The sequence below is a fragment of the Falco cherrug genome, chromosome 18, assembly GCF_023634085.1.
Source record: "Falco cherrug isolate bFalChe1 chromosome 18, bFalChe1.pri, whole genome shotgun sequence".
In the NCBI taxonomy this organism is placed as follows: Eukaryota; Metazoa; Chordata; class Aves; order Falconiformes; family Falconidae; genus Falco; species Falco cherrug.
Window position 1 is genome coordinate 6,819,361 of NC_073714.1, and position 27,384 is coordinate 6,846,744.

The 27,384-nt window shown below is 44.9% G+C and overlaps 1 protein-coding gene across 27 annotated transcripts in view; it reads right to left on the reverse strand.

Annotated features, from left to right (window-relative positions):
• Positions 1–27,384, reverse strand: part of AAK1 (AP2 associated kinase 1) — an 85,498-nt gene that overhangs the window by 47,417 nt on the left and 10,697 nt on the right. For all 27 annotated transcript variants that reach the window (XM_055695960.1, XM_055695968.1, XM_055695969.1 and 24 more), the window contains exons 3-7: positions 11,501–11,619; positions 9,318–9,426; positions 7,013–7,155; positions 1,662–1,783; positions 109–190 (exon numbers count right to left, since the gene is read on the reverse strand). In XM_055695960.1, coding sequence (XP_055551935.1) covers positions 109–190; positions 1,662–1,783; positions 7,013–7,155; positions 9,318–9,426; positions 11,501–11,619 — 575 coding nt within the window. The remainder of the gene's footprint in view (positions 1–108; positions 191–1,661; positions 1,784–7,012; positions 7,156–9,317; positions 9,427–11,500; positions 11,620–27,384) is intronic.

A 27,384-nucleotide genomic window follows, 5' to 3' on the forward strand; every position in this document is an offset into this window, starting at 1 on the left:
CTCTTAAAGAAAACAAGGTTAGCCCCAGCTAGAAAGTTACCCTGTCATTATGGTAATGAAAACAAGCTGCAGTCTGGTTGTATGATGTTAAGCAGTTTTTATACATACCCATATGTCTGCTTTTGTAGTAATAAGTTTGCCACTATACAGGTTGACCATTTCGGGTGCTCTATAGGATAACGTAGTGTACCTGTGGCAGAAAGATCTATCAGTGAGTTCGAAATGGGTATCAAATGCATTTTCACTATGTCACGCTTCCAAATAATTCAAAATTCACTCTTTCCCTAGTCATTTTAGGGAAAGATACACTAAAGACTATAATCTATTGGAAAAAATCTTTTAACAACAGCATCTGCTACATACCTCTCACAATACTAACCGCCGCAAACTGCCCTGTGAAACCAAAGCAGTAACCAAGATCCTTTCTCAAGCAAGCAATTTACTCAGAAAACTGTACAGTCATTTTAAGAACTGGAACAGAAATATTCAAGGATTCAGAGTATTAACAAGGTCAGTAGTCAAATGTCCTCAGCAATGTCCTCACTGCTGGGGCTTTGGCCAACAGTATTACAAAGATTGTAACTGGATACGCGGCTCCTAATAAAGATACTTCCATACCAGGACTCCTGCTCAGAGTCATTGTAAACGAGGGGAAGGTTATTTTATACCTCAACGTACAGCTAGAATCTGCCTCATTTTAACAAATCGCTACAAACAGAACAGCTGGAAGCTGCACCACTGTTTAAGAGACTCTTATGATAAGATTTCCTATCAGTAGGTCTATAGTTTCTGCTGTGGCACCTTGCATGCTGTTTACCCCGATCACAAGAAAGCGCTGCTAACGGCACAGGTTTTGTAGGCTTGTTAATAAGTGTGCAGAAAGGGCATTCCAAAGGGACTGCAAAGCCAGACCAGGAGCACTCCAAAAACTTCAGTCAAGCCTAGGAAACCCATGCAGGTGTCACTGACTCCTAACAAAACGGAGGCACCTGCACACATTTCTAACATGCTGTTTTCTAGCCAGAATATTGTACTAGCAGACCTGGAAAGTTTGCAGCAGTGATGCTGTTAAAACTAAAGCAAGACCAAGGACCTGGAGCCTGCTGCATTCCCGATCTAGGTCCTCCTGAACTGCCAGCTAAGTTCCCTTTTTTAAAGTGCACCTAGCCGCACTATTGCCGGTCACGCATGGGGCAAGGGAAGGAGCCAGATGAAACGCCTCAAGGACCTTACATTTTCTATGAGGAGCTGAGGAGTCGGGCCATACATCCCCTTAGTCACTGCAAGGATTTATGACAAGCGGCTCGTGGAGGACAGGGATTTTGTCATCTGCTGTACTGCAGTTCAAAGAAGCCGAGATAGATGAAGGACAGAGATAAAGTGGCCCCATAGATAACAGAACATGTCACTACCTCATCAAGGTGGGCAACTTCTCTGCATTAGTACGCTCAGCCTTTCAGGTCCCCAGCAATTACATCAAGCTCAATTTATTGTTTTGCCTTCCCCCAGGCACTTATTTACCTGCAGCAGACAGTTCTGTGCAGCAGCATCCCATCTGCTGCAACAGGCCCGAGTAAAACGTAGTTCCCATTACAAGGAAAAAAAATAATTACCCTTCAAATACAAACTACGTTCAAGTTGAAAAGGAAAAGCACACTTACTTTTTGATCTCCTCCTCTACCGCATTCACCCCTTCTGTTTGAGGGTTCTGGAATTTGTTAGTAGCACTTCCAAAGTCACACAGGACATAGTGGCCACGATCGTGCAGCAGGATGTTTTCAACCTACAAGCATCACAGACAAATACAGCATCACTCAGACAAAAAAACCATTTGCGTTCTTTAGAGGAAAGCCAGGAGGTTTCAGTGCCTGAAGACATGACAGACATGTCTGATATAAAAGCGTAACATGACAGCAAAGAAAATAGGCATCAAAACTCTGTCACATCTCCTAAAATAGAAGTCAAATCATGGAAGCATTGTTGTAACACTGCCTCCACCCTGCCACCTCTCCCTCCTCCTTTTGCAAGCACATTACCTTGTCTCTGCTAAGACTACCACGTGCTTCAGGACAAGAACTGTGTCTCGGCGTCTTTAGCACTCAACTTCCCCGAGCTGTTATGACCCACAGCCTGGCATCTCAGCTCGGGACAGCCGATACAAGCCACCCACAGCTTTACAAAGGGCCCCCACTCCTCCCTGTCTCACGTGCAGAGGAGAGGAGGCAAATGGATGACAGCACACACGCTTCCATACTTTATGCTATCAGAATACACCTCCGGTTCTTTGCCTGCATGTCACCTGTCACTTCGGGCCTCCCTCAAAAGAAACCTCAGCTCATGGTCACACTCCAGCTGCTTGTTACCAGAACGTGTCTGGTACCCCACATGCCCTAAACAGCAGCTGGATCCGCAGAGGCTCCTCCAGGCTGCTGGGAGGACGACCCCTTTCTTTCAAATAGAATTTGGTAGCTTGGATCAGATAACAAATACCTGGGATAGCTGAAAAAATACATAAACAACAGTCACTGCCTTTCCCCTAAACACTCACCCTTAATCATGCATTTTCAAAAAGCTAGCTTGCATCCAACCTAAGAAAGCTGTCTAAATGTTTCGACGCCAATGGAAGATGTGGAAAAACCTGGGTTCAGCTCTTTGCTTTGGCAAAGGATCCCTGTATTCCAGCTCCTCATCTGTACAGTGGCATTAATGGCATGTTCTCTCAAGGGAACGCAGACAAATTTTAATGTATCCCTCTTCAGTCAACGTTAAACGCTCAAATACAATATTGAGAAAGCATATTGCTCATGTATTTAAAAAAAATCACCATATAAATGTCGCTAACAAAATCTTTTGGAAGTAGACCTCCTCATCAAGGATCATCTTTACAAGAAGGAAAGAAAAAGAAGGAATCAGCATTTTAAGCATCAGAAAATGCAGCCAAATTAGAGCAGCTGAGGGGGGAAACGCTGGCTTGAAACCAAGGGTTAAACAACCCCCCTTCCCCCCTCTGCTATCCATCTGCTTTGAATAAAGCATTGCACACAGATGTTCTCCCTAGCAGATCAACACTGACAGCGCTGTTCCCTACTCCCTGCAAATACTTGTCAAACATTTCCAGAAGAGTCCTTCCACGTTATCTGGCTGAGAAGTCTGAGGTGACTTCTCACTGAAGCATCCTGCAAGTTTTGTCACACATCAGCACTAGACAATCCAGCAACCAGACTTTGTTCAGTAACTTCCAGAAAAAAAAAAAAAAAAAAAAAACAAACAGAAAAAAGAAATACAGCAAAACAAAGTACCTGCTATGGACTGCCAGGCCAGAGAAAACTATCTTTTTTTTAAAAAAAGCCATGGAGGTGCCTTCTGCCAGTCAAACACTCAGAAAGCTGCAATCCTGTTTTCGGCACTTACAACTCCGGCTGCAGCCTCTGACATGCCCAACACAAAGTCAGATTTAGACCCCAAACAAAATTCATTAAGGGAATGAGTTGCTTTAAGCTTTGTTAGTGAACGTAGCTAGCTTCTGTGTTTATCCTCCAAAACAAATGCCTTTCTTTGCTAAAACCATAAGTAAAGTCGTAAAAACAATGCACAGACACGTAAGATCAAGGGATAAGGAATAAAGCTTTAACTAGTGAAATCCACACACATTATCCTCGTGTGAGAGCAATGGCTTCTAAGGCCAGTCTGTCTGAGTTCAGGTAGTGATTTGGGAGGGATGCATAACCGAGGTGCACTTTCTGACTGTTTCCAGCCCCTTCAGGTCTCTAGAGATGTTTCAACTTCCCTCTCTCCCCTGGCACCATTCACTATTTACATTTGAAAATGTATTTTGTGTTTCATAGCAAAGAAACAAATGCAATGTGACGCCTAAGAGCACTAACTGATTTTGGCACAGGCATATTCTAAACATGGTGGATACAAGGGTTTAGCATTAGAGGACTGAATGATTTTACGTATCACACTCCAAACACAAATCCATCCAAACAAATGCCAGACAAAGGCTTGTTGGTGGCATGGGGGCAAGACTTGGCATTACAAAGAAGGGTGATGGAAGACTGTGAGGTAACAGCAGCAGAGCCTGACTGTCTTACCACACCACAGAGAAGCACAACGCTGGGCGGACTGCTGCTAAAATGAAAGCGAGAGAAGCTAAATCCTTAACATGAGAACACAACCTTCTGGTTACTTCAAAAGTAGGGAAAGGAAAGGAGAAGGATGTTTTGATCAACAGCATCCTCTGGGTTGACTGACAGTATTTTGGCGTCTCCTGCTGTGTGTCTACTACAAGAAAAACCAGCCACTCATCTGCAAGCCAGTCACCTACTCCTGGAACCAGATGGATTCAGACTAGCAGAAGCACCGCAGGCAGAAACAGGAGACCTCTCACTGCAGAAAGCTCCGAGCTGTAAAAATCAAAGTTAGCTCTAAGGTGGTGCTTTGAACAACACAAGTTACAGGATGTGAGACTGGCAAGACAAGCTTCAATATAAAACAAGTTAGACGAACTGCCACTAGGCATAGAGTAGTTGTGTAGATTGTTATCATCAGCCCTAGAGAGATTTCCCCCTCCCTCCACCTCGCTAAACCCTACAAGCTCTGGGGTCTGACAGTTATAGTTTCTCTGCATAGATTCCAACTTCGAAGCAGAGACTTCACAGCCAGCACACAGATAGCCAGAAGGAGGTTTGGTCATTTGTTCTTCGCTGTTAAAAGGCCTAACCTACAGATAACAGGAAATGTTCTTCCTCCAGAAATAGGAGGACAAAAGACAAACTTTTCCGGGAATGCCCTGCAGCAGCAATGACCTACAAACCCTGGGGGTGAGGAAAATCTCTGCAAGAATGAGCAAGCAACCGTAACCTGGCAAGGCAAGCCTACTGCCCATAGAGTTACACTGCCTCCCCAGGGGTCCTAACTGGGGCAGAGGCAGCACGAGGGGCTTCCTAATTTTTAGGAAAAAGTAGCATCAATATACGCCTAGTTCTGTGGCGTTCGATCAAAGCACACGAAACTAAACATCACGCCGCATACAGCGCATCATGCGGACGTAAGCACACAGGGACACCTGAGAGTTAACCATCAGATCAGGAAGGAACACCTTAACACACACCCAGAGGGGTGACATACTCTCTTTTTCGTGGCCTTTATTCATTCACAGCGAAACATCCGCTGTTGTCCCCAGCTGTTGGTCACTTCCCACCAGTTCGAGACTGTGCCAACAGGAGGTTGTGCTGCTTCAGGAAAAGCCTCTTGGGTCAATTCAAAATCACAGCCACAGGCCGCTGAAACTAATCCAGCTGCGTTTGTCTGAAAGGGCTTAAAGATTATTCACACAGCTCCTGCTGGCAGAGCTCTCTGGGCAGGAACCTTCAACATCAAAGAGCTGGAAGGCAAGAAAAGCCTCCAGTCCTCATGCAGCTGCCTACAGAGTCAACATCTGCCCGCTCTTCAACTGGGTTGCGTTCACCCCAGCAAAACACGGACCCGATGGATGCTTCTCCTCACACTCAGAACTTGTACAAAACTTCTCTGGCCCTTAATCTCTCTTGGAATTGGAGCTCCCCGTTGGCATCATTCAATTTGAACTCAAGTCAAGTCAAAATGTATCTATCTAAGTTATCAATTCCATGTTAGATCTCCAACTGTGATCAGCACTCCAGAGGTCATCACCACAGAAATACTACAATATTTAACTGGGAAACATGTCTCAAAGCAGAGAAGAGCCAACTCTCTGACCTTGGGCACAGCTTACCAACCAAGAGCCAGGTCTTGCAAAAACTTTACCGATTTAAGCATGCAATAGAGGGCTGGACATCCGATCGTAACAGTTCATTTCAAATGCAAGTCTGTGGAAAGTAACGCTCAAGATCAACTCCCTAATCCATCACAGATGTCCCAGAATTCATTCACATGCCACACAATGCGCTTGCTCTTTATTAAAACCCCCCAGGGATTTGCCAAAGAGGTAACTGCAGGGGTCAATATCAACTGGAGAGGTTCCTGTTCCTAAGCCTCATCCTCTCACCCCAGTTCTTCTTGCCTATACAGGCTGCTGCGAGATGCCCACAGCCCTTAGCAGCTTTAAATACGAGCCTCAAACCGATAAGACTCCACACGTTTCACTGGAGAAAAAACAGATGTCAGACTTGTTTCATATATTCAAACTGACTAAGCAGTGGGTGACAATCATTTGAAACATCCTAAACCATACCAGACCCCGAGGACTTTTTCCCCTGCACTACCTGGCTCTCGCTGGCACATGTGGCGCCTTTTGCTCCTATAAAACAACGGCCAGCAGCACAAAAACAAACATCTGTCGAGGGCTCTGAAAACAGAGCCTGTGACCCGCAAAGCACATCTGAATTTCAAATGCACACAAGAGCCTCCTTCTTGGCCAAATATATTATTCAGGCATTTTACGAGCTAGTTGAGAGGAAAGCGAACATCTTTTTGTTTGTTTGATTATAGGCATGGGATTTTTCAGAAGCTCTCCCCGCTGGCCTAGCTCTGTTCCCAGCTAAGCACATAGAGTTTTACAATGCACTTTCATGGTCAACAGAGAGTTAGAGGCCAGTTTCAAAAGCTTCTGGCGACTCCTGCCCCAAGGCCAGCATCTCCCGAGGGACCCTTTTAACGTGGGTCCAGGAACTGTATTTACAGCATGTTTTTTGTGAACTACCTTATAACATCAATATTGTTTCAGGTGGCAGAAAGTCATCATGAATAATTCATCAGATGCGTACTGGCACATCTGTGCAAAACAGAATTATTCACAAACATTTGTGGTTTTTAAGTAGATCTATAGATGGTAAACATATGGTAAGCAGCAATGAGAGGCTCATTACTTTTTTTATCTTCCAATAGAGAGAGGTATTTATGCCCATTTGTCCTCATTACTGACAAAAGAAACACAGCGCCGGTGTTCAAAGCCCGTCTGCCATGGCACGGGCAGCAGACACGTTACGGAGGATGCACGCTCCCTGCCGTACTACTGGAGTCCACAACTCACCTTCAAATCCCTGTGGATTATCGGTGTTTTACACTGGTGCAACCTGGCTACAGCCTCACAGGTGTCACAGAAAATCTGCAGGACCTCATTCTCCGTGAACCCCGTCTGCAGGCGCTGGTTCATGAGGTTCACCACTTGACCTCCTGAGGAGAAACAAACACCCAGAATCACAGCAGGTACGCAAAACGAGGTCTGGCCTGGTCTAAGCCCTGCTCCTACCAGGCGTAACTTGTCTTAGTCTGCTCCCCATCACGAGTTCAAATTCAAAATTCACACCAAGCCTTCCCGAGAGGCTTTTTGCAATCTGCTTGCTCATCTTGTTTCATTCTCATTTCCTCACCTAAATCCCAGAGGGCTTTGTGTACCTGCTGGCAGGCGTTACATCTCATCTTGTCTTTCAGCAGTGCTTAAGAGAGCAGCAAGTTGGCTTCTATGGCCCGTGCTCACCTGGCCATATTAACACTCCAACGTAATTCTGACTAAGCCACATCTTTTTTCTTTCTTCAAGACTTTTTTGCCAGACTAGAGGAATAAAAAGCTGAATTTGGGGCACCTGCAGTCCACAAAATAGTTTGCCATACTATTTTGTAAGCAAGAGGAGCGAGACAAGGAGACACTCAAAAAACCCACACACTACTAAGTGGCTGGCTAAAGTCACAGACTGGCCAAAAAAAAAAAAAAAAAAATTAAAAATCCATCTGTAACAAGGGTAACTCCAGACAAACAAAAGCAATTTTCCATGAGCAAGTCCTGAATTTGCCTCAACTTTGGGATTCTGTTGCTGTCAAAGCCTTTCCAAAATAACCCACACAGCGGTTCCTCCCCCCTCGAAACACCCTATGCACACAGGGAAAACACTTCTTCCCAAACCTTTGGCAAAGCAAAACTGTATTCATTTCACATCACAAGTGTCGGAAAACTTTATTTTCATGGTATAAAAGAAACGTTCAGCTTAATAAATAGTACAGCTGCGAACATTTTGCTCTCAAAGTGAGTGCAGTTCTGCACACAAAGACACACTGACTTAGTCTGGAAACTGTTTGACACAAAAGGAAAGTCACAAGGGAAAAATCCGACGTGTAACAGCAATTCCCGTGCTTCAGTCTGAATGCTGGAGCCACAGGCAGGCGTGTGCCGAGCAGATCATCTGGCCAAAGCAAGCCACGTGAGAAACACCACCTTGCAGCTCTCTTCCTTTCAGATGGAAGGAAACACCTTAGATTTTACTCCATCGGCCCCAAATTCGGCACAGAGGGGAGGCTAACACAGCTGGAGGGACCGCGTTCTGAATTGCTACGGTTTGTACTTCCCTCCGCAGCAGGGTCTGCAGCGTGGAGCTCGGTACGGATTTACTAGCACTGCCAGGCTTATTTCTTACAACAGTCCTTGTGATCCTTAGGTTGAAGCTTGCAGAGCGCTTACATAATGATTCCTTCAGCAAAACTACACGTAAGGTTCTTCCTTTTACCAGCAAACAAACCCAAGGCAAGTCAGTCAAGATTCTTGCGTCAAGCGAAGAGGGCACGCACGGCACAACAGAAAGCCATACCGTACACGTTTCAAGGCATTTTAGCATCTAGTCGCTCTTGCTACAATGCACCTGGCTTCTGTTAAAAGCCAAGCAGTCCCAAGAATACCTGTTTCCATCAGCTGCCACCATCCAAAACAGCCACAGACTTCGGAAGTCACCTGGCCAAAACGTTATTTGTGCTTAACACTAACCCTGCAAGAGGCATTTCAGCGCAGCACATGCGTCATTTTCCAAACAACACATCCTAGCCACAAGAGATCAAAGCTTTGGGACAGCTGGAAAAGACTGGAAGAGCCTGTCTGGCTAGAGACAGCCAAGCAAAAAGGCCAGAGGTAAAAGGAATACTTTCTGGCTTCACATCATCTATTTTGTGCTTCTTCCAGAATGATCCTAAGTCAGGCTGGAGTGGAAAAAAAGCTTGCAATATGACATGAAGTGAAGAAGAATTTAATTCCACAGCCTGGCAGCTTTAGAAGAACCACTTCTTGTGTGGACCAGCCTCTGGAAAACAGCAATATATATTTAAAGGTTCTCTTTTCCAACAGAAGGATCCAGGACCACCCTGGGCAGGGGCAAAGCCTCATGTATCATCCACTTCTCCACATCCAGTTTTGGCTTTGCTTTCTTTGTTCAGAACCGTCCCTTGGTAGCCAAGAAAGGGCCAGGGCTAGGAACAGGTTTAGTTTTTTTTAAAGGAAGATGTTGTGCAAGTTCCCTGTCAGCACTGAAAGGGGACAAATCTACCAGTGAATGATACCTTGAGCCCACACTCACCTCGACAGAAGTCCATTAGTATCAGCACTTCCCACACGTCACCACTGCTTACTGAATTTATACTGGAATCGATGTATCCGACAATGTTCTTGTGGCCAGATAGATCCCGCTGCAAGAGAAATAAATTAAAAACATAAACCAACGATACAGAGCGAGCAACATTTTAATCTGGTTCCTCTGCACCACACAGCTTTCCCTGTTCTTCTCCTGTACAGATGCAAGTTTCCGTCACTTTGGATTAATCATCATGCAAAACCTGAACAAACTTGAGTTCTGTCTCTATCTGGTTTCCTTCCAGAAGGATTTGAGACAAAGCTGAGAAACAGCCAACCTGATGAACTAACTTGTTCAGCGATCAGTCCAGATTTTTGCATGTGCCCCTAGATGGCCAAGCTGCCTGGAGCTGCTCCTCCTTTACGTAGCGGGGAGAACAGAGCAGATGTTTTGTGGTAGCCCATGCACAGTACACGTGGCGCTTACTTTTCTCATCTCCTTCCACTCTTCTGCTGGAAAACAGCATCTCAAATCCTCACATGCTCAAAAAAACCCACTAATGTAATAAAATAAATTTTAACCTTGCTTTTAGAAATACCTTATTTTAAGTAACTCTATGGATTAAACCACAAATTCTCATATCAATGACTTATCCATGACTCACACTAAACCTGCAGAGAAAAGTCACTTCTCTTTGGGACTGCCAGCTTCACACCCACTCCCAGGTGTGACAGCCAGTCTAGTTCAATGCTCAGCTCAGCTTCACCAGTAAAAGAAATCAAGATTCTGCTGGCCACATTCTACCGTAACACCGCAGGGCTGCAAAAAGTGCAGTTAAGTTTAAAAAAAATTTCTTACTGTACAAAAGCTAGAAGAGAAGGAAATACTTCCTTTTAGTGACGTACTGGTTCTTCAGGACAAAGATTAATGGTTAAATAAGATTCAGTACAGGACAAGCGGACCTGGCGAGCAAGAAGGATACTTCCCACCCTCACTTTCCAAGTTAGCCACACGTTTCAAAGAGGCACCAAAGACACAGAGACAATGGAAAGCCTGGCAAGTAAAATCCAAGTAAACAAGCTTCGTGAGCACAGCTAAAACCTTTGATGTAAAATCTAATCTCAACTTCTCCCAAATAGCATTAGCCACAGTGATGACAAACCATGCCCAAAAGCTTCACTGCACTATCACACAAACTCCAGAAGTTAACTTTAAAAGCTATTAACGTAATTAAAAGCTACTTCAAAAAGCACACCTGCAATTGCCACAGGTAAGAGCTGCTGACGTGAAGATGATCTACCCCAAACCTATACCTTGTGTTGTAAATTAGCAGAATGAGGATTTTATATTTCCTTCCCCGCCTCGCAGTTGCTCTAAATGTTCCCCAGTATCTTTGAACACAACTACGAAAGTGGCACTTCCCACGGTCACCAGGCTCCCAACGAGACTAAGCAAATGTAGGTGAATCACCTCCATTATTTCTTTGTTTAGAGATGCTAAGTTTAAAACAGCTATTAAAAATAGCTATCCTATCATATAACTCCTTGTATTCAATCAACTTGAGAAACATTCCAGTGCTTATTGTACATACTTCCCAGTTTCAAAAGCCTAGGCAGCAACTGCCCCACAGATACCAGTTCATTCCATCAACCTCATCAATACAAAGGTTGCCTTCATGCCAACCCAAAAGATTCATTTGCACCGCTACAGCTTCTAATCTCAGGATGGAAGTTTTCCATTCTTGCACCGATTTGAGTTTGGAGACAGTTGTATCAGAATCATCAGCCTCTTCTGATGAAGTCTAGATGGCTGAAGGCTTTAGCCCTGAACTGAAGACTGTCAGACTTTGAAGTCTAACACCCCCAACCACACTTACCTCTTCAGCTCTTCCTTTTCCCATTAAGTTGTGGGGCTGATATAGGAGTGTTCTCCTCCCCTCATTTCCCTGAAATTTCCTACGCTTTTCCAGCTACCACGTTTTCCTTCTCCACTGAAATTATTTAAGTAATTCAAGACGAGATTTTCACATAGTCACGTAACTCCAGGAGTTAGGTCTTTCCAAAGGACAGTTTTGCTAAGAAAAGGTACAGTTTGTGACACGATGCCACACAGATCACAGGCAGAAGATGACCAGGCTCTCATACCACTCCACGCCCAGTCTGGGGCCCCAGTACAAAGTGGTGACTTACCATGATTTGGATTTCTCTTTTGCAGACTTGCAAGTCATACTCATTATTGACGTACATCCGCTTCAGGGCACATTTCATCCCATTGTTTGTCCTCACAAGAAACACTATCGCAAATCCACCTGCAGAAGACACAAAAATCATCCTATTCATTAACAAAGAAACCTCTCGGCCCTTGCTTCCAACCCTGTCCCTGCCTCCATCGACCTTCAGGCTACAGTCGGTAGGTGCTGAGTGCCTTCCCCACAGAGCCCTGGTGGGAGTGCTCCTTCCATCTGCTCAGCTCAAGAGCTTTCAGCCCTGCCTAGACAGTTATTTCTGGGAACTAAAAGGAATCCAAGGGGGCAAATCTTCAACTAACAGAAACAAAGTTAACATTTAACATCTCCATAAACCCAGCAATTACACCGGTTACTCGTCCTGCCAGACAGACCTTCGTTGTTCCATTAATTTCCATTATGAAGAAGAAAGCTGAAGTATAAACAGTTGCCTTGGACAGAAACCAGAGCTACAGATCATCCACTGAATTACCAAAGGCCTAAACTTAAAAGGCTTCCCAACTTCTGAAGCATCTAAGTTACATTACAAAGCTGATTTGTGCAAGAAGCAGAAGAAACCCATTTCCCCACACATGGTTTGACGTTAGTACTTTAAAAAAAAAAAAAAGAAGAAAGAAAAAAAACCCAACAAAAACCTTACAATTCATTTTGTGGTCACTGCTATTAGTAAAGTCAGGACTCCCAGGACATGCTTGTTTAGGATGAAAGCTTTTCATCTCTGTTAGAAATGCATTAAACCTATGGGGTTTACATTTGTAGTCCTGGGACTGAAATAGGAAGCTGATTGAGGATGGAGGTATATAGGCATCAAAGTTTCGCACCTGGCTCCCGCAGAGCAGAAGGAATCAGAACAAAAAGTCGCACGGAGCCAAGAAGCGCTGCACAACGGTAAAAAGGGAAGCACAACAACACTGTTGATGTCACAACCCAACAGCTTCATTTGCCAACCGTTACCTCATATTACAGCACACATTTCTTTTATGCTTAAGGACTTCTAAAGAATCTGCTCGATAACGTTACAATTCAGTGCTGCCATAGCCTTCAGAAGTCCCGCTACACCGAGAGCTGTAGTTACACACCATAAAAAAGCTAGTCACATCCCAAAGAATACTTATTTTAAAGGAGTTGGAGCCCTTTGGTGAATCCCATTTTTACAAGCAGCCAGAAACCATCAGATCAACAATAGATACATAGTTACATTTGACATGCTTGTACATAATTACTACTAATGGTTATCTAGCACTTAAATGAGTTTCTCCCCATCATGTAAATGAAATGTGACAAGCAATAAAGCCACGTTTGGGTAAAATTTAGTGTTGCATTTGACAACTCCAGTCTTGCAACAACTGGTGCTTACAAGTTGTTAACAAATCAAACACCACAGCCAAAAGGCCCACTGAAGCTTCTACTAAAACTAGGATTTATTTTTGCTACGAAAAAGAGCAAATGACCAGACAACACTGCTGTGTTCAAAGTACAACCCTCCCCATTTGTTATCGAACAGCTTTTATGGCACCTATTACAGCTCATCTTCCAAAACAATCACAGAAGTTACACACCCAAAGACATGCCTGTCAGCACCAGAGCTGTTAAAAATACCTCTTAGCATGCAAAAACCTTAGTCTTACACATCATAGTTTGCCATAGGAACCAGACCAGGTTTTCCAAGGAAGCCCCATTGACTTTTAGGAGCAGAACCAACTGGTAGCAGCCCCAGAGAAGTTGCAAAAAGATGCAACAGAAAGTAGAATAAATAAATAAATACATGTCAAGACTTCAATTAAAGGTCTTAAAAATTATAACCAGGCTGCAAAAGGGATATTCAGATTCAGAAAAATGGGACATGGCCCTGGGATGCAGCAAAGCCATACAGATGCTGCTCACTCCTGCCAGAAAGGGTTTTAAAACCCCTGTAGTTCTGGAGGGCCTCATTTCTTCGTAGCACTCAAATTTAGACACAAAAATAACCCCAACTCTCTCCCTCAAGTTGAGGATCTCAAATTACCAGCCACTTTTAAGAACTTGGCAAGCCGCAGCGGTAGCCTTATTGTTCTACCCTAGCCACATTTGTCTCATTTCTGGGGAACAAAGCTGCACATCCCGCTTTAGCCCAAAGAATGTCTACACTGAAAAAAGCAAGAGAGCACTCTAATGAAACACATTAGGCTTTTTAAAATTATTGGAGAAATCAGGTTCGGACTTTTTTTTTCCTATACATTTCCATGGACAACAGATAAAATCTAGAGAAAACATTAAACACCACAGAAGAAAAAAACAAACCAAACAAAATCCCAGTGTTCGGTGGTTGGTTTTTTTATTACAGAGCCTCAGTCATCATCAAAACTTTTTGGGAATCAAAAGACATCACCCATCACAAGCCTCCCCCTGTCTCCAGGGGTTCCACTCCCCTCCCACAGCTCCTCCTGCCAGCCCTGGAGGCCAGCACGATACCGTATCTCTGTTTACAGTGCTAAGCTCAGCAGGAAGAAACACGAACTGAGCAGCAAAAATAGATCAATTAAACTTCTTAAAAATAAGAAGACCCACTAAATTCAAGGACCTCTTTCTCAATTTTTCCTTCAGCTGAAGTGGGACTGGTACCTCCAGAGCAAGTGCTAGTGTCTCATTAGCAAAGTTCCAGGCAAGGCACCTTTCCTGCAGTCTGGATCCCGTGCTAATTAACAAAGTCACTCCTAGAGCCCACTCACTAGGATAAGCACATCGTGCTATTTTGCTTACCAGGAACAACTGGCAAAGAAAACAATAGTCTGTGCAACAGAGAACATAGCTAAACCATCCCAAGGGCTCAAAGCAGAGACATATTTTAAAAAAAATGAAACTTAAGTTGATGCTTTCTGATACAGAACTGCAACATCAACACTTAGGGACCTGACAGAAACATGGCCTGAAGAATCTTCCAAGTGGAGCAGCGAGAGACGAACAGGTCAGGTGGAGAGCGTCCCAGGAAGAGGAAGCCTGCAACATTTGCCGAGTTGTCAGCGTCCTTCCCTCCCTTACCTTTAACTCCTGCAAACTTCAGCTGCTGACACCACACCTGGAAGGTGTGCAAAAATCATCTAGCTTACTTCGTTTGCAAACACACCTACCAATTTGGTTACTTTGTTATTAAACTCCCACTGACTGCAGATTACTAGCAGCAAAATTGTCATGCTTTAAAAACAGCATGCCTCTCTCCAGAGAAAACAAGTATTGATTTAATCAGGGTACATACAGCAATTTTTACACAACAATCTAGAGTAAGCGACTTTGCTATCGGAGAAGCAGAATTTGATGATCCACATCCACTTGAGAAAGGATGAAAAGTTTTACTTTCTAAACAACTAATACATCACCTGGTCTGATCACCTTAGTTAAATCAGACCACAATACTCCTTCCAAACTACAGTTTACTGAGACCAGGTTTCGACTGTATCCAGGATTTCATCCAGAAAGGCACAACATAATCAAGAATGTCTAACTTCCCTCAAGGAGTCATTCCGCACCTAAATCAGAAGAGGTGTGAAAAATACCACCCTAATTTGATTTTCTCTGCATTCATTACACCTTCCGCTGCTAATTGGCTTCAGCACTCCCAGTACTGCATGCAGAGAACGGGGCTGCAAAGCACAGTCAAACAGCAGGAGGATGAGGGAAGCAGAAAGGGGCAGAGAAAGAGCACGAAGAACAGCAGCTTCTCACCACGCTCCTACGCAAACAGCTCTCGGAACACGAGATCAAAGTCCATGAGCAGGGCACACCGGCCAATTTTGGGAATACTGAGAACCTGCACCTGCAAGTTGGCTTCCAAAGGAAGCCGCGGGTGCGCAGACAGGGCAGAGAAATCAGGCCACCGGCCTTCACGCCTCACTCACGTATTTACAGAAACGGGGCTCGATCACATCGTGTGCCAGAACAAATCAGAGCTACAACAGGAGTTCTGCTCCTGCCAGGAGTGTTTCAGGCCACAGGTCTCTGCAGGCCAAGGTCAGAGCTACAGGTGTATCTGCTTATAGGCTTCTCATGCAACAACCGCTGTGTATCTGCACGTCTGGAAATGGCAGGGATGCCATCAGTGGTCCATGCCTAGGCCTAGAGAGAGTCTCTGAAGTTTCTTGTGTGCAAGAGATGATTTTGAATCTTTGGTCTATCCCTCACCTTCCAAGTCGGTACCTTTATTACCAACTGCTCATGAACTGCACATGCTGCTAAAGAAAGTGGCACTTGCCCGAAACTGTTGCATTGCAAGAAAGGTTAACAGTAGCACCACATCATCATTTTAAGTTAAGGTGTGTAAGTAGGTTACCAGCTGGAAGCATCCTGAAGCTCCCGAAATCTTTCAAGTGGCAACTGTGGCCACTTCCAATTCATGGTAGACAAGCGGTTCCAGAAGGACCTGTACTCCTACAACTACCTCAAAAGCAGCCACTTTGTTGGTAATCAGCAGACAGAAAACACAGTTGGCATTTTTCAGCGAGGTACGACAGAGAAGAGGCAAAGGAGGACCCAACAGACAGCTGAAATTTTCACTTGGCAGCATTAGCCCAGAACAGTGATGCTGTTCAGCACCGCCCAGGAAGGGACCAAGCGATCAAGCACCCGGAGCGCAGCCAACACTGCCTAAACAAAGACTTTCTAACAGTTCTATGAGTCTCCTTTCGCCTAGCATGCAGCATTACCCAGTAGAAGAGGAACCTCTGCAGAAGCCGAGAGTGTCTTCTGCAACTTGCAGAGGTAAGGACGGGTGCTGCCCAGCTCTCGCTGCCTGGTCACTGTCACACTGAACAAGTGGCTTTTGCTCAGACAGGTCACCCAGCACTCGTCTGAACTCTTGATGGTTTTTCACAGCATTATACTGAAATTAATTCACTTACTTTACCTTTTAGCTCTCTTGCCAACAGCTGCTTCCCACTAGTTAACCCTTCCAGCTTGCCCACTACATAGCTACAACATTACTACCTGGTCATCCTCCAGGACTACTTTCCACTTCCAGAGCCTCAGACCACAACCAATTTCTCCTTAGTTATTCCAGTCCAACTCCCAACTTCGCTAAATCTGGGCAAAGTTGAAAGGAAATAGATCAAAGACAAATTGCCAAGCAATTATTATGAAGCACTGCCAGATGCACATTACAGGACCATTTACTTCTATTCTCAGTGAATGGCAAGCAAGACAACCCTTCCAACGTCCAGAACTGCCAGCTCTAATGCACTATGCCAGCTCCAACGCTATAGATAGACGTGCCAGAATTTGTGTAACTCCAAGTCAACCAAGGTCAACCCAAGAGCCTGCGCTACCTCAAATGAAGTTAGATAGCTGGGCTCCACGTGGCCAGGGACGGTGGGTCACGCACAAGGCAGAGCACGGGAGCAAAGTCATCAGGCACTAGGAAACTAGGAACACCCCCACATCTTTGCCAGTAAAGCCTTTTCTCCAGTACACATATGGAAAGCAAAAGGCAAGAGACCAGTCCAGGCTTCAGATGCAACACAGCAAATAAATCCAGAGACTCTGGAAGCACCAGAAGGGTGAGAAGCAAGAACTAAGCCTGAGACTCAGCTCAGGGGACAGCTCCCCCTTGCATTCGTAAACAAGTGCCTGTGATTTAAAGTTCTGAAGGAAATTCAACTCTTTTCCCATACAAGCCAGCAGAAGCTAAAATACCACTCTCATTTTAAGACATAAGTTATTTATATGCTCATCCTTAAGACATACTAACATTGTCAAACAGGTAGGGTGCAGTCAGTATTGCGATCACCATTGGCCAGCAACAGCCATAGGTCTCTTGAGAAACATCACTGCCTTTTGCACTTAGGCCAGCATCTACCTCTACAACAGCATGGGAACACTGTTATCTTGCTACACATTTCTGGCCTGACTGTTGTCTTGCTAACTGGTTTTAGGATAAACTTTAAAAAAAAAAAAAAAAAAAAAAAAGGAAGTTCTGATTATCTCCAGTCAATAGAGATGCCAGAGCAATTTTCCATGCAGGTTTGTGTCGGTGTACTGGCTAGTTTCCAGGGCTGGTAGTTATATTTTCAGCCCTTCTGTAATTTCAGCAGGATGCAGAACTCTTCACAGCCAGGCAAGCACTTCTAAACTCAGTAAAACCAGATGCACAAAGCTGCACGTGATCCCCTCTCTGAGCTCATCGCAAGGTAAGAAGATAGCACTCTGCTGCATCTAAGTGATTCACACGTGTTGCGAGCCTGGAATCCTCTTGCAACCAGCAAGTCACGGGCAGGCAGCCACGCTCACCTGCAAACACACACAAGATGCTGCTCCCAAGCACGTTGCACAAACTAATGTTATGGTGAGGAAGTTTACAGAGAAATTGGTTGCTCCTTCCATAGCCCTTCTGTGATAAGCTCTTCCAGAGCTGCCTTTCACGGGTGAACGTATCAATTAGCCAAGCTCAGAAAGCGCTGCTAGGATGAGCTGCACGCTGAGCACTGCACACCTTACCCTCGACGGACACAACTGCCCTCCAGCACAGAGGAGGTCTTCTGAAGCAACAGCCCCACCTTCTCCTGGGACAGCACGGTCAGCGGTAGTGGTAGGGGACCCATGACAAACAGCCTGTCCTGAGAACCCCCTTCCCAACTCAATTACTGTATCTTCGCCCACGATCACTTACTCGGCTGTTTGATCTGCATTTCAGTCCTGCTCCAGACCTCCAAACACACCCTCTCAGATAACTATCTGGACAGCAGAGAAGAAAACAAGGTATTACTGCAGGCAGGATTTGTACCTGCCAGACAACAGGGCCCCACAAAAGGCCTGGTTTGTTCGTGCCCAGCCAGAATAAAGCAAGTTCAAGCACAGCCAGCCAGTGTTTGAAGCACCAACTCAACAGGCCACTTCCCCCAAGTTAATCATAGCCCAGAAGAGGACTGGTTGGACTCTGCCCTGTACACACAAAGTGAAGCAGGTTAGATTCCTCAGGATCTGCAGGACCAAAGGCCTTTCCACAAGCCATTAGCATTCCCAAAACATGCTGCATTTTCCATGTTACCCTGTTATGCTGAGCCACCGCCCCAGCGAGAGACAGAAGGTACGCTAACAAAACGGAAATCACTTCATCCAAACACAATTAGGCAGAACACCTCCTTTTAAAATCCACACTTGCAAGTACCTCCCAGAGATGTTAAGTGCTGCTTGCTCAGAAGCAAACAAGACACGTAGCACAATGATCTCCCAGCTGCGCGTTTGAGCTCTGCAATAACAGCTACAAAAACATCTCCACCACATGGATGAGCCTTCCCTCTGCAAACATCTTCAAGTTTTGTCTTAGATCACATCCCTCATTTTTTTTCCAAGGCTATGCTGAATAATCCAAACGCAGCTAGGTTTGAGGAAGAGGTATCACTCTTCAGTTAAGTTAGTCAACTCACTGGGCTTGAAAGACCCAACTGTCAAATCATCAATTCCCACTTCAAAAAACACAACCACCACTGCTTCATTTCGGATTTTCTCCATCACCCTCCTACAAACAAATTAACACTATCTGGAATTACCATAGTTCCTGATAAATCTTCTGGATGCCGCTAAAAGCTTTGTTCTTCAGGGGTGACATTCTTTTCAGAGCTGGACAAACAATGCGTGTGGTTCTCTGCTGAATTCTTTCCAGCTTTCTGTGTTTTAGCTCTATCTCATCCACCTCAAAGCTCTGCATGCCAGATAGCCTACCATACTTTAGTACTGAAGCTGAGGAGACAGCCAAGTGCTTTTCAGATGTCCCCAACAATTGCCCTGGGAATATTTAGCCCCCAGGGACAGCCAGCAAGGCATTTTAAGCTCCGGTTGTACTAGCAGGCACTTAAAATTAAGTGCTTCGCTGAGCCAGGCACAAAGGCACTCCTCATTTGCACAATTTGAATACTTACTGATTCTTATCCATCAAGAATTATGTCATATTTTGCCTTATCTCACAAGCCAGAAGAACTTCCTTAGCATTTATTTTCTTAAGTACCAGGGGCAGGCTCACTCCATTTTTTTATTTCACACACCCCCACACCTCCCAGTCAGGATGCTGTGATCCAGTTACAGGAAAACCCCATCAACTCTCTTGCACTGGACGTTTGCAGCTCACCATTCCCGACAACGTTTACTAAAACATAGTTCCCGGTACTTATTTCTGCCACAGCCAGCTGACACACAGACACTGCACATGACCCACCCCTGGACATCATCACTTGGCAACACCAGAACCACTTTCTCTGCTGCTGTACCGAAAAAGCCATCCTGCACCTCCGACACCTCTCTCTAGCTGGCATAATATGCAGTCATTTAACAAAAGCAAAGTTTTTCCCTGGTTGTGTATATACAACTGTCATTCCTTCCAACCCAAACTATTCTACAACGTGATTCCCGATCACGAAGCACCACAATGTTGGTGCATCTTTTCCAGGGACAGAGATGGCTTCAACAAACCTCAACTTGGGAGGCACTTACCCTTCACCAGAAAGAAAAAGAGGCCAAGGGCAAGGTTAAGCAATACAATCATCTGTAATTATTTTAGACAATGGCCAATTTCAGCTAACATTAGCATCAAGCTCTGCAAGCACAGACGGGAAAAGCACCGGGATGTGCCAGTGCTTCTCTCCTTACTGCCAGTTTTCAACAAAGGTGAAAGAATAACCCAGTCTTGGTTCTCCCCACCTATAAACCAAGGCCAAAGATGGACAAGTGAATCATCTGTAGGAGAGGGCAAAACCACCAAGGTGCGCTGGGATTCTCTCCTCAGACCACACAACAGGGCTGCAGAGACGGTCAGAAAAAACTTCCTGCTCCTGCCAGAAAGCATTACTGCGCATCACACCGTGAGTCCCGCTGTCAAGAGGAGACATGCCCAGCAGCTCCTATAAAAAGCCCCACACTCGGCACCAAGAACACAGCAACAGCGGGAAGGAAAGCGAAGGGCAGCAGTCCTTTACCGATCATGCCTCACGTGCGATGATCTTGTGTCACCCTCCACACAGACAAGTATTGGCCAGTTAATTTTTATACGGACTTGTGATTTTAATTACAGCTCCATTAGTCAGCTAGGATGAACATCAGGATTACAGTGACATTTTTGTCAGTATTAATCTGCACTAATACAGCCTTTCTACTCTCTTTTATTCCACTCCTCCATCGCCCAGCACAAGGGTATTACTGCACCACACCCATCAAAAACTGTACCATTTCAAATCCCATTTCTCCCCTTTTGATGGAATTGCTCTATCACTTCTGAGCTGCTCATTTCCAGGGCAGGATATTTCACCCCAAAGTCAGTTTTCTGTTCCAGCATTACCCCTTTTTTATTACCAAATGCACCCAGAAACTGGGAGCAGCATTGTGAAGTGTTCTGCTTCGATACATAAGGAATTGGAATGGTCAGGATCACTGCACATTGTTTTTTCTGCTTTATAAAGCATCTACAACACCTTTAAAGTTAGAGATGTCAGCATTAACGCATTTAAAGAAAAATACAACAACTCCCTCCAGATTTGTTTTTAAAGTGGTTTGAGGTTTAATTAAGAAGCCACAGTAATGAGGCAGACTTTGCATTAGGGCTGTAACATCCAAGATCACAGCTACATCAAAGAAAGTGAAGAGGACACGGGTGCAATCTATGATTTACTGAGTTCAATCTGGAATGTTATCTCTGCTCCCACTTCCTGGAGATGGAGATCGTCAGGAACACCAACAACCTGCAAATAAATCCTTGGTTCTTTAAGTCATGGTCTTAAAAAGGATACTACTAGGGCAGGAAAACCTGTGATTAACAGAAAAGGCAAAGAATTAAGAACCTAACCAAAGAACACATAGGTAAGTGTGATAACATACTACTCATAGCACAGTATGAAGCAAAAGCCCTGCTTACACAGCTCACGTCTCTGAGCTCTGTAGGCTGTCTCCAGAAAGCCAATTTGTGCTGGAAGGGCACCTTCAGGTGTCTGACCAGCGAAAGTCCAGAAAAAAACCCTCAAACCGCAGCATCTCAGAGTAAGAGACAGTAGCAAGTCACCCTAAGAGGACAGACTGAAGGTTCACCCAGAAACCCCCCCTCATTACACTTTGGGTATGGCACAACATGTTACCAATGGGAAGAAACATTTTTTAGAGGTTTCCAGTGCTGCCAGGTGTCACAAAGGGTCCCGACTGTTGCCAAAAATCCAGTCTTAAAAGTGAGCATTAGATGTGTTACTCACAAGCTTGCTTCGGTCTGGTGAAAGATTAATCACCGATAGAGTCAAACAGCATTTCCTACACCCTCTGCTTTTTTAGAAGGCAGTAGGAGGTAGTCTGCTACTATAAAGCCTGCAGGCAAAGGGGCACTTCAGTTTTCCCTGAGCAAAGACATCAGACTCACTGCAGTTAAACAGATAACTAACATGGCCTACGGTATTTTCTTCCTTTTTTTATGGTCATCTCCACCTAAGCAACATCCCAAAAGGCCAGCGCTTTGGGCCTTCAAACACATCTCTCTCTCTCTCTCTCCAGTGGTTTTATAGCTTTATGACTAACATACAAAATCTGCATTAAAAAAAAGAGGATTTCGTTCTTGCCCCAGTGGAGTGGAATGGAGGCAGGTCGAGGATGACAAGGTTAACGGACAGAGGGAGGCCTTCTCCAGCCTCATTTCACCCTTTCCACATTGCAACAGGATGCTGGTAAGCAACAGGGGACAGTCTTGCTGAAAAAGTGTGGCCCTGTGTCACCGCGTCACTGTCTGGCACAGGATTTCACCTGACTCAGCCTCTCACTTACAGGCAGGACTGTCAATGCCCGCCGTCACGCCTGACGTGTCTCTCTAACCTGTTCTTTAACTGTTCTGTTTACACATTCCCCACATGCTCTTGAGCAGTTTATTCCTGCGGTGTTGTTACCCTTACCATCAGGAAGTCTCACCAAACTCTCCACTGACTTGAGTTCAACCCTAGATTCTAACACTAAACCCCAGAGACATCAATAAGCTACTGCTCATCTTTTCCCCACACCGTCGTGAACAGCTGGAGGTACAGTGTCCTTTCCAGATTAGTACAACCACCACCGCTTTGAGACTTTTGAGGTCTTTTGTGGTAGGTAATGTTCTCCTTTGTGTTTGTATTTTGCTGGTTTATTACTGCATGCTGGAGCGTTCATCATGACACTTGGGGTTTGGGATTTAATTAATGCCTATGACTCACTCTCCCACCCAGTTCCATAATCCTCTGGTTACACTCGGGTATTTACATGTTATTTTATATCCATATAAGCAAAGATTATTCACCCTCAAGTTGCATGCACATAAAACACATAGCCTACCCTAGAGGCACAGGTTTGCATCACGTCTCAGGAGCGCACGGACATAACTGGCATTTGTTTCCCACAATCCAGGCTACAAAATTAGGATTTTCTTTACCCAGGCTAAGCTGTGCCAGCAGTTTGTAAGCCCAAGCACAAAGTAGTGATGGGGTGGGCTCAGCCACCAGCTGAAACAGAACAAGCTCATACACAGAAACTCACAGCTTGAAGTGCTACTTGAATGAGAACAGAGAGGTGCATCGCAGGACACGCTGCACAGACAACACAACAAGCAGGAGTCTCTGCGGAACCAGGAAAGCCTGAATATGGATCTCCTAAATCCTACTACACCCAAATTCCTCTAACTCCAACGAGCGCACGTGTTTGTGTGTGTGTACATGTGTGTTATAAACCAAAGAGTCCAGTTCTGAACAAGAACAAAACAAAAACCCTCACCCCCTGCCAACAGGCTCTCCAGCTGAGAAAAGCAGATAACGCTAAACTAAACAGGTCTGCTCTCAGCTGAGATTTTCTGCCTCAAAGGAAATAACAAGCTTTACTTAGTTGCTGGATGTTGGGGTTTTTTTTAAGTCACTTGACTTACGCTAAAACATAACAGTGCCAAGTTTAAAGGGGCTACTTGAATCTAAAAGGCCAGCCCTACCATCTCCTAAAGCAACATTTGAAGCAAGCTCTTAAGATGAACTCCGCGTAGCAGGAATACAAACCGCTCGTCTTTGCAAGGTAGGAAGTAGGGTCTCTGTACAGGGGATCTCCTTCAGCTCAAGAGCTCCAAAACACAAAGATACAAGTCCTTATAGTCCATGTGCACCTAACAGCTATGAAGCAAGCGAGACTGCAGAAAAAAGTATGCTTCCTTTCGTACGTGGGAGCAGTCTCTGGGAAGCTCCCCATGCTCATTTCCAAGAGGAAAGATACAGCTCTCAGTGCCTTATCGCACCACATTCACCTGTACAGGGAGTTAAACACCATTAAAACAAAACAGAAATCAGTGTAGATTCTGACTGGTTTACTAAGCTTTCAGTTGTGGGTTAGTCTGTTCCTTTGAGCTGCTTCCATTTCCCCTGAACAGCACTTTAAAAGGCTCCATACCGGAGTGGAGATAGAACTGCTCTGGGAAACTTATCAAATCAGATCTTGAAACATCAACCGCCAATTAAATAGTCTGAACATTTAAGAGTTATCTTGAGGGCAAAGAAAAAAAGCAAACCACTAACTCCAGCTGAAAGAGCTCCATCTGTGGAAGTAGCAATGGTCACAATCACTCAAATTTCATCCACGTTCTGACTATTTTAAGTGGCTGTAGGAGCAAATCAGAGCTTCAGAACTGCAGGGAAAGCAGATAGCACCTAGATAAAGCATAAAGAACACCTAGTATTTCAAGACAGGAAACCTGAAACAGGCACAAATATCAGGAGGATCAGCTGAAGCCTGCATCTCCCCAGACGAGTTACTAAGCAGATGGAAAATTAGCTAAGCAGGTATATCTGCAACAAGACAGGGAATTTAATAGCGATCATAGTCAAAAGAAGATTTCAACAGTGACACAACTGTAAGAAGAGAGCTCCGAGTTAAACTGTACTTACAGGAAACGCAGCTTCTAATTTTATAAATATTTCTAGTGATACTTCAACTAAAGAAACTACACAAGGAACAGAGACACGGGTTGCATGTCAAGATATCCAAGCACAGCATCCTCCTGGCATAGGACAAACTCTTGAAGAATATTCAAACTTTGCTGGGCAGCAGTCCCATAAAAGCACCAGCTCGCCTTCCCTCCTCGCAGAGCAAACACCAGCACAGCTGGCTTCCCCCTAGCAAAGGCTGGGGCTTCACAGGTTTGGTCCTACCCCAGAGGAAAGCAGTGCTGGGAAATCAAGGCAGAATCTGCATTCACCTGGTTCACATTCATCTCTCCACCAGTTCTGAGCAGAGCAGGTCATAAACTCACATTTAATCATCTGCTTCACACAGACAGCTGGTGGCAGAGAATTACACAGGCAGCTCCAGAGGTCTCAAGGTTTAGGCATGGGGGTCTGCACTCTTTCACCAGCAATAACCATTTTAAGCAGCAAGAAATCCCCCGCACAGCTCACATTTGGTCTGGAAAGAATTTGGTCTCCACAAAGTAAATCTGCACATATAAGCAATACAGTTTTTCATGTTCTACTGGCTTAAAAGAAGAGGACCCTCCATTGCTGGCCAGCAACAATCTGTTCGGCAGCTTCACGCTGAGCAAGTTCACTGGGCACAGAAAGCCCAGCACCTGCGTCAGCTTTGTGCTGGATACAAACTGCAACTACCGCACAACCGATTTAGTAAGAAGGGGGAAAGAAAAAAAGGAAAGAAAAAACCACCAGCTATAAAGGTATGTCCAGAGTAATGCACATCCATTAGACGCCACACACCATCAAGGCAAAGATCTGCATCCAATGCTGAAAATAAGCCCAAGGTGCAGAGCCCTGCTTTTTATAAACTCCTCTCACTAGCAACTCAAGAAAGCAGCAGCGCTCACAGCTCCAGCCGTAGCACCGCTTAAGCTCTAGTCTTTAAATACTACCAGATAAACTTTAATAGAACATCTAGCATATCTAACAGAGCAAAGGACTTCTCCCCAGGTAAAACAAAGCATCAAGCTCACGTAAAGCTCATGGGTCAGCTTCTCAGTGAGAGTAAAGCAGGGACACGGTTAGCCCTACACAGATTTACCATAGCTGAGAATACTAATGTGATTATCCAATATTACCAACATAATTATAGGGCCCTCGCTTAGTGTCACTGCTGCGATATCTAGGCCATGACAAGACAGATTTAGATTTACAGGCTCCACCCTCTCCTGAGCACTTCTTAAATAGGCAGGACGTCATAGTTAATGTTAGCATGGCAGTCATGGCCACGAGTGCCTGAATTGTGCAAAATAACGCAACCAGAAACGTCACCCGACACAGAACATTCGAAGCATGGTCTTTACCTCTCCTAATTTTAGGAGAGCAAGACTGGCTGGCTAGGGACTGTTGCGGGTTTTTTGAGATGAATGTTTAGCTCATTAACGATAAGGCTCACAACTGCAAACAGCCACAAAATACTTACATAGTCACAGGCATTTTCACTGCACTGATGACGTGGGAAAAGCTTAACTGCCACTTCCTCGCTTCTCTGGGTTTTATTTTGATAGGTCTGATTTAAAGCTATTTAGCTTCATTTCTTTGCATTTTTCAGGACACTGCCTCGTTACAGATCTTTTAAGAGTCACTCCCCTGCCCTGGACAATACCCCTTCAACTCCCAGCCAGTTCTACACAGAAAGTCAAAAAAAGGCAGCAGCTGTAAATCATAATATAGCAGAGAAAGGAGGGGGGGGGAAAAGGCAGGGAGGGGGCGTTGGGGGGGGGGGGGGGGAAGGTGGGTAAGGAAAGGAAATTAATCTCTGCCATGCAGCAGCATATTAGAAGCCCAAAATAATCAGCGGGCAAGAATCATCCTGTGCATTAGCTCCACACTCCCATTTGAAAAGCTCTAGTCCAAGTGCAGCAATAGCTTGTCACACTACCCATCCTCCGAGAACTGTCAGAACACAGCCTGGATACCTTAATTTAGGGGTATTAAAGTCTCCCAGTATTTGTGACAGCAATTTCATAACAAATCGCAGCTCACTAAAGGCTACGGAACTGTACTGGCCTTCACAGCAGGAAGCACGTTTAGGTATTCACGTGGGTAGATTTGCCAGGCATGTGCTCCGATTTACAGTCCTGTACATCCACTCAATTCCTCCCTGACAGGCAGACTTGGCAACCCAAAGCTGATGGAGCAGTGTTTTATTACTATGCAGCAAGACACACTGCCTCCAAGAAGATTACTTGGCAAAGCAGACTCAGTCCCTCTCTACTGTGACAATTTTAGTCCTTGAACTTCCACTCTAAGACTGGAAGGGGGGAGGGGAAATTAAATTAATGGGTCCTGAATAACTCACAGCTTAAAAAAACAATTTTTAAAAAAGTATCATTTGTTTTGTTACCAGTCAGCCCTCTAAAAAGCACATTTCAGCTGCTATTATTCCAAGCAGCTGCTAATAGCATCCGAGACCTTGTTCATCTCCAAGTGAAATCAGCAATGGCATAAACATGCTGTGGAGCATGACTGGTTTTGAGTGAACATGACTGGAACTGCAAAGCCAGCAAGAAGCTGCAGCAACTGCACGCAGCTGAAAAGCTTCACTGGAAAGGCAAGGAAGCAGTGAATCACATCAACAGAAGAGGAGAGAAAAAATAAAACTCGTTGAGCGGAGAACAGGTTGTAGCTGGAGGTGCAGAGGAAGGAGAAAGCACTACTAAGCCGGCCAGGGCTGGGACTGGTTTTTAACTGGACTTGCATGCAAAGGCCAGCCCAAGCGGGCTTACTGGAGACCTTAAGTGCTATGGTAACAGCAAACTCCATTTGGGAAGCAATTATGCAAAGATCCAAAGACAGCTCATGGCAACAGACAAGTTAGACATTTAGGAATTTTGATTACTATGGCAGCACCCAGACATCCCTACTGAGC